This window comes from Solanum stenotomum, chromosome 1 (genome assembly GCF_019186545.1).
Source record: "Solanum stenotomum isolate F172 chromosome 1, ASM1918654v1, whole genome shotgun sequence".
In the NCBI taxonomy this organism is placed as follows: domain Eukaryota; kingdom Viridiplantae; phylum Streptophyta; class Magnoliopsida; order Solanales; family Solanaceae; genus Solanum; species Solanum stenotomum.
The window spans coordinates 13,827,551-13,835,735 of NC_064282.1; the positions used below are offsets into that span (position 1 = coordinate 13,827,551).

The 8,185-nt window shown below is 36.5% G+C and overlaps 1 protein-coding gene across 3 annotated transcripts; it reads right to left on the reverse strand.

Annotated features, from left to right (window-relative positions):
- Window positions 1-1,450: 1,450 nt before the first annotated feature.
- On the reverse strand, window positions 1,451-7,957 carry LOC125866459 (uncharacterized). 3 transcript variants are annotated; one of them, XM_049546814.1, is made up of 8 exons: window positions 7,662-7,957; window positions 7,214-7,498; window positions 6,039-6,098; window positions 5,747-5,956; window positions 4,901-5,019; window positions 4,675-4,772; window positions 1,915-2,001; window positions 1,451-1,838 (listed from the first exon to the last, which is right to left on the reverse strand). In XM_049546814.1, the coding sequence occupies exons 1-7, from the start codon at window positions 7,890-7,892 to the stop codon at window positions 1,955-1,957; spliced, it is 1,050 nt and encodes a 349-aa protein (XP_049402771.1). In that variant the 5' UTR covers window positions 7,893-7,957; the 3' UTR covers window positions 1,451-1,838; window positions 1,915-1,954. The 3 variants fall into 3 exon arrangements, with proteins under 3 accessions (XP_049402771.1, XP_049402769.1, XP_049402770.1); XM_049546812.1 differs by having other exon boundaries at window positions 1,915-2,039; XM_049546813.1 differs by lacking the exon at window positions 6,039-6,098 and having other exon boundaries at window positions 1,915-2,039; window positions 7,662-7,949.
- Between the last annotated feature and the right edge of the window lie 228 nt (window positions 7,958-8,185).

The window sequence follows — 8,185 nt, forward strand, 5'->3', positions numbered from 1 at the left end:
TAATTGTAACAAGTCTTAAACCACCCAATCTTCATCTATCGGGTCAGGGCCTCATGCTAGCATACTTGTGTGTGAGCATGCTCGTTTAACAAATTTCTCTAGGAAAACACGAGAAAATTGTTCCCAAGTCAAAGGAGGAGACCCTGCTGGTCTGATCCGATATAAGTTCTCCACCACTGCCTGGCTGACCCAAACATCTGGAAGGCAGTGTAGTCAACTCCATGTGACTCGACTTGGAGTAATGGAGGACGACAATTTTGGATAACAATACATAGCAAGTTAGGTACGAGCCGTTTTCCACTTTCTTGATTGCAATTGTAAGATCAAGATAAAAAAACACTCTTTATCTCGAGGACATATAAAGATTACCAATTCAAGGGAAAGGTCCTTGTTTTTAACTATAGAGGGATGCACAAATGAATCTTATTTTAAGCGCTCATACTTAGCTTGGATAATGCTCTCTTACGGGGCAGCAAAAGTATGATAAGAGTATGAGCACTCCACTGAGTATTAGTCTGGCCAACTCGATTTACTTGGATGTCAATAGAGTCTTCAGAAAATGAATATAACAGATGATCTGTTGCAAGATTTTGAATAGGAAATGTTAAGTCTTGACTGAGGAGAAATTGGCCGACTTCCAAGTTTGAAATTGTCTTATATTGGTTTATAAAAATACTGATTCTATGAACATGTGTGCACGCCATATAGCTATGAATCGGTAGTGGGAGAGTGGATTACATTGAACTCTCATACTATCAATTTGATATGTTAGAAAAAGCTCTCTTAATAAAAAAGTTGACTAAACCTTGTCAAGAAGAAATTTTTTCAAATCAAAACATGAGCGAGCACAAAGTTAGCAAGCCTTGAAGTGGAGGACCACGAAAGGTTGTGGTGGGGGTATAGACTGTAGAGGCCTTGATTTCAAAACCTAAAAACAAAAAGGGGCGGTTTATCTCCAAATTTTGAAAAAAAATAATTCAACAAAATAAATACATTAGAGATAGTTTTTTCAATTATATTATAAAATCTGTAAATCAAACAAAAATCAGATACGAATCTCATATCCTGTTGTGAACCCTCTACTCTTTATAATAATTGAATATTGTAAATTATATAGTGATTTGATGCAAAGTTTGATTGATTGCAAGTCTTAATTGCTCACATGTGCTCTAGTTAATAGTACTACTGCCGACAAGCTCGATCTCTCAAGAAATTGGAACAAAGACATTTGTTTGTTGTCTTAATTCCTAATATTTTGACAGCTACATAATATATAAATCCCTAAAAATTACCAGAGCCAATAAAAAAGAGAGAAAATAGAAGAGGGCTATCAGATCAATTAGAAATAGGTGACACGACCCCTTACAGGAAAGTTAAAATTGTTAAAATTCAATCAAAGAAGAGCTAAGTAGAGTTTCGGCTTGATTTTTTTGTCATTACAGACATATTATGCCACGAATCATTTTATTATTCCATTGGTTAATTGGAATCGTTAATCATAATTTTATTAGTTACAGGACTAGCATTTCCTATACACATGACACTGAATTTTGTGTTACATTTAATCTATTCTTTGATACATTAGTTACAGTATCCTACAAAGGTTTTGTCCATTTTTAGATCCTTCGGAGGGGTAGATTCCACAAGTGAATACTTAAAATACACCCGAACCTGCTTATCATGAAGTGTTACCAGGGCTCAGAGTTGTTGCGCAGGAAACTTTTGTTATCTGTGGGGGGAGACCAACCTTCCTCCATCAAGATAAGGTTAAGGCGAATCATTAATTTCTCCAGAGCTTCTTCTTCCTCCACATTATCAATCAAATCAAGCGATTCCTTCTGCATTATGCAATTTTCCAAAGTTAGTCAATGATAAAACTGAAGACGAAACAGTCACCTAAGCAGAGAAAACTACCTGACCATCCTGGTATACTGTGAGGTACTGGAGCGCTTCCTTATAAAATCCACAATGGTAGAGTAGAGCGCCATAATCCCTCAATTCCTTTGGATCAGTTTGCAAGAGGATAAGACGTTCACATGCTGACAAGAGAACAATGATCATAACAGGCAAAGATAGACCAGACTAATTGTGAAGTTCTGACGACAAGACAACTTAGTAATAAAAAGGCTCTGGGATATCACAAGAAAACACGTTAGAACTTCAAACTGAATTGATATAGCCATACTGGGAAACATTTTGATCACTTTGAAGGAGTAATCTAAACATCCCTCAGTTCTTTAGATTAGTTTGGAAAAACATATCAACCATCAAAAAAAGGCTGAATTTGGTTTCCGGTCAGCTCACCATAATTTCTTATCAGCGGAAATATTAAAATGGAAGTGAAACATGAAGAAGTAATCGTCTTCCAGCCTATTTTTGGACCATATGAGCTGCCTTAATACACTGTCGATGGCTGCCCTAATACCCCCTCCTACCACCCTTTTTAGAAGAAATAAAATACAAAAAAAGGTGGGTGTCTTTTCCATGCAGGGAAAGTTCATCTGTATTTCTCCTCAAAAACCTTTGATCTTTCTTATCTAACATAGTCATTGAATTTAATAGGTCGGGTGGGATCAAAATACAAATGAGCTGAATTCCCTAAGGAATATCACTCATTAAACAGAACCAAAGTTTTTGCTTTTTCAGTAAGTTTTTAAACAAGATCCGGGTATGCATCCTTTTAGAGCAGTATAAGTCCAAAATAATCACCATCGGAGATTAGGATAAAGCCTGCTCCACTGGAGTCATGAAGAAGAAACTTGACAGCAGGCATAAATATACCTTCAACTATGCAATGTGGAATTTGACAGATGATCATGCACCGTGGAGGGAGGTGAAAGCGGAAAAATTTGGAATCATGGAAAAGGTTGAAGGAGTGATCCTGACAGCTGAAAATTTGAGCAAATGAAGAACTAGTTATGTTAGTTGGTGTTTTATGTGCAAAAATTCAGGCAAAGACGTGAACAACCTACTTCTGTCTTGCCGACTAGCTATGTACTTCTGGTGTGAGGGAGGTCTTGAGATGGTTCAGAACACAATGAACAATGTCAGGTACTGATCTTTCTTTTTTCAGATTCATTTACCTTTATGGGAATGCAAGCTCTTCTTCTACTTCTGGTAGGGGTTCAAAATCTTAGACCCCTTTCCCTTTAGCTTATTCTATATGGAACACTAAAGTTCCTCAAAGAAGGTTTTCCCATCCTCCTCAATTTCTAAGAACTAAGTAACTCGTCACAATGACTTCAGACTTGCAGGTTCAAATATAATAGAGTGGTTCTCTCAGTTATTGTTTGCATGCGCAGTGATATTGACGAAAATTGTGTGCATATCCTTTTGCATTGCTCATTTACTTAGGACTGCAGAAGAGATTGTTTGGAGTATCATATGAAGCAGTTGTATGCTTCCTTGTTAAACTAATGTGCTACTCAGAAGTCACTTGAAAAGGCTGATGATATGCTCATGTCACCGCCAATAAACGGCAGATATACCAGAATACATGTCACACCGGAGTCCAGGACAAACCATTGTAACAGAGTGAAGGATCAAGGAAGAGAAATGCAGGTATATTTTTACAACATCATGCTCTTTTGGCTATAACATGGTTTGTTTATTCAAAGGAAATGCACGACTACTTCAATAAAAATGTTCGCTTCACTTGGCATGGCATGTGGTCCTAGAACAATGTTATTTTTGGAGTGACATACTGGTAGAGTTGCAACACATTTGGAAGGCTCTGGTATTAGATTATCTAGTTTAATTTGCTAGTACTTTCTGTTTGCTTCAGGTGCAGCCTACTCTCCAAACAATAAATTTTATTTTTAGAAATAACAAAGATTAGCATATCTTCTCTCCAAACAATAGATTTTATTTTTTGAAATAACAAAGATTAGCATACCTTCTCTTGATGTTGTGCCGCCAAATATGGCACATAAGTACACCTGAACCTACTCCTAACTACTGTATCCCTATTCTCATCAGATAGAAATCAATACTGCAACAAAAAAAAAAAGAAATTCCAATAGTAACTATTTACAGAACATACTAAGCTGCCTTATTTTTAGCAACAAACATGTTCTTGAAAAACTCACCCCTCATATCTACAGAGTGCTATAGAAATTTACAAAGATAATATAAACGGCTAGATTTATTGGAGTGTCATCCAAGGGTGTGTTTGGTATGGAGGAAACATTTTCAATTTTCACATGTTCAGCTGGCCAAAAAAAATTCGGCAACAATTTCTCTAGGAAAATAATTCCTTAAAAATGAGGAAAATGACTTCCCTAATGGAAGTAGGCAAAACAAGTTCTACAACTGGCATCCACATTGATTGTATCCTGCTCACCCTCCAACACACCGCATCTTCAACTCCAGCCTCACTACCCTACACCCCCACCTCCCATAGTGTTTATCTAGATTATACACAAATATTTTTAGGATAATATTTTTTGCTTACATACCAAAAACAAGAAAATAAGTAAGAAACCAACTTATTTTCCTAGAAAACACTTTCCATGGAAAACATTTTCCTTCGTACCGAACACACCCCAAATGTACAACTATTACTTATCGAAATTGAAGCGTACAATGGTTATGCCTTAATGGAGCCGATAACAATTCTTAAAAATATAACACTACTTTTTCATGGGAAAGAGGGAAAAACTTGAATGCACATACCAGAGAGTGCACGTCTCATGTCCCCAAAACGAACACTGGTCCAAACACCACGCTCTAGCCGATGCAGAGCAGCCTTGACAGATGCAAGCTCGAATGCACTGCATGGAGAATGATATAAGAAGGATGGGTTGCAAAATAAGAAATGATATAAAAAGATGGGCAAACAAGTGTAGTCTTATAGTATAAGAAGGGAATTTAGGGATGGGTTTTGCAACTTCTGAAACACCTTTCATCGGAATCATTGGTACTTTCTGAACAGTTGGCAGCTCGTGCTGCTCTCAGGAAAGGACTCTTAGTATGATCAAGCTGAAATGGCCAGAAAGCATCCTTCAAATCTTTCAGCATCTGTATACGGACATGGAGCAACTATTAGAAGAATTAAACAAATGGAAGCACATACGATTTTAAGTCTATTGGAAATAGCCTCTCTACCTCACCTCTAAGGTAGAGGGAAGGTTTGCGTACACTCTACCCTCCCCAGACCTCACCCCGTGGGAATACACCAGGTATGTTGTTGTTGACAATTAGATGGAGAGCTTTTCGAAATATGACAGCAAGAAAATGCAATTACATTGAAGGCACATTGTGAAATGAAGCTTAGCTATATTGTCCAAAAGTAGTTTTACCAGGTTTCTCTTAGAATATCTTCTCAGTCGTGGAAACGGAACGAGCAGTAACAGTATACCCTTACGTAAGTAAATCAACTGTCCCAAACGACCCCAGAAAAAGGTGCCAGCGACATAAAAGCGAAGCAACCAAAAGATAACTCAGCTAATAAGGGTAGGATAAAGTAAAAGCGGTATCTAACTCTTTCAATCAGTTACAAAATCAGGTCAAATAACTATATAATGAATTTGTTGAATTGATATGTGGAACAATTAGCCATCTCTAATGAAAAATATTGACTGAAGTGTATTAGAAAACCACAAACAGCTTTGAAACATCTTCTCCTTCTCATATAAAAGGAAACAAAATTCTTTGGAAACATTAGAACACACATCTAATAAATGATAAGTCAGTGAAAGAAAATCAAATGGAAGTACATTCAATCACACTCTTCAGGGAAATTTACCTCCTCTAGCAATGATTGTGTAGTCATGACATGTGATTGATCAGATTCTTTAGTTTTTTGTTTGCAGTAGCCTCGAGGTGTGCTCGAAGAATCATGAGGGAAGAAAACCTCAATATCAAAACTTAAAAATCCCCACAAGCGCAGCATCTTCAATATCTCTGAGTATAAAAGGGAAAGTAGTGAAGCAGAACCACTGCGATGAGTTAAAACCTGAAGTAAAGCAAAAATTGTTGGTTTAACATGAAGGCTATAGTTTGTATACACAATAAATAGAAGCGGGAAAGGGGCATACTGAGTGAAGATAAAGAGCACGTGGCTCTGATTGATTTGTCGCACCAGTCCTTCGGAAACCCTGTGAATTGAACCATATCAGGATTTTGAAAGATAGTGTCAATCAACAGAGGAAGTAAGACAAACCATAAACTTCAATCAACCAAACAGTATCTCCTACCGACAAATTAAGGAAAAACATGCTAGCAAGAAGATACAATATCTAGTTGAAATATTCAACAGGTTTCCGACAACAGAATTAAAAATACAATCAAGTTCATGTTGCTCTCATGAAATATTGCACCACAATCAGATTAAATAATATTTTTGCCATAGTCATGAAAATGGATCTTCTTTAGTGTGTAACTATTTTGCAGTCTTATCTAGTTGAATGGTATAGACAGGTTATTTGTATCTGATCCCCATAGGATTCTTGTGCAAGACTTTTTCAAGTAAAATGCAAAAAATCAAAGTTCCCCTGATTCTTGTTCAAAATTGCATCCTCCCTTTGCCTAGCTGTAACTCTTTCCAGTATGTATGTCTTCTAGTTTAGGGTATATATGTCCCCTTCCCATTGACTAAAAGCAAACTGTGGAAAAAGAAGGTAATTCCCAGGAGAGCCATCTTTCAATATTTGAAGTATTTCACAAATGGTCCACCTTTCCAGCTTTATATAATAATGGGAAAGGGTGAAGTGGTGAACATAGTATCAAATTCAACCGGATAAGGTTCAGACAAAGATCACAATTGATATGTGCAGTTTCAATTGAATATTGCTTGCAACTCCAACTAACTTCTTACTCCTCACCTCTCTTATAAGAAACATCCAAGTGATGAATCGGGTCTTGAATCACTGCTGTAAATGACAAGTTCACTTAACTCAGAAATAATGGTCATTCATGGCAGTACGGAACAGAATGTTGAAGTAGAAACTTTGTACAAGATTGGAAAAAATCTGTCAAGTGCCATGCTTCTTACGCTAAAAAAAAACTCTATTAATCTCCCACTTGATGGTACCGTTCAATGAAGCAGGTAAGCTTCTTTCTTCCTATCAAATATACAATATAAGGCGGTGAAGCAGTTAACAATTGATCAATAAGCATACATTTCCTAACAGATACAGGGAACTTAACAAATCACTAAAACAGATTAACTTGATTCGAAGCAACATGATGGAAATCAAATAAACTAAATTACCTTATTAACGTACAAATACTTTTCTAAACAGTGAATGAAGTGTTCCGGAGAGGATGTAAAAGAAGAGCTATATCGCGAGCAGTATCCCATTGAAAGATGATCCAATCTCTCCAAGAAATCATCAACAGGGAGCGGAACAGAGGAATGCGAAACTAGGGAATCATCCTCAGCTGCTATATGAAGAGCAGCTTTTCCTAAATCAACCCCTCTATTTATGCAAATACTGGTTTCTCTCTCAATATTTGATAATTTTCGAACTTGTGAGCAGAAGCCTTCTCTCGCTATCTGTTAATGATCACACATTCATATAAAACTAAGTAAATCAAACAAGATATGAATCACTCGAATGTCCTTTTGACGCAAAAAAAAAAAAAAAAAAAANAAAAAAAAAAAAAAAAAAACAAGATATGAATCTAATGGAAAATTGATCGAAAACAAAAATACATACACGGGAATGGGTAGTATTGACACCAGACGCATCGAGAGCATCATGAAGAACAAATTTGAGATCATTTTTCGAGGATCCGGGGCCGAGTCCGGGAGTAAATTGAGAATTGCTGCAATATATCGTGAAGCCAGCAAGGGAGGAGGTGCTAGTGTTGGAAGATGAGAGATTGAAGAATCTTCCAGAAGGATAGACATAGGCTCCACAAAGCCATTGACAAGACAAACTACTCATAGCTTCCCACTTTCTCTGTTAGGAAGAAACTCTTCTTCTAGAAATAGAATGAATTTTGCATATCCTCTTTTTAGTCAGAAAAACAAAATGATAGATATCCAGGTAGGAGAAATATCTGCTATATGGCGGCCCTCATGCTTTTCTCGTTTAACATTATAAACAAATTTATTAAAAAATATTTTATTTAGACAATGAATTTAGCCCTATTTCAATTAAACAATTCGTAAAAATTTCATTCTGAGAGAAATGTCCACAATTAAAAGGTATGACATATTTTATGTTTGAACTTGCCA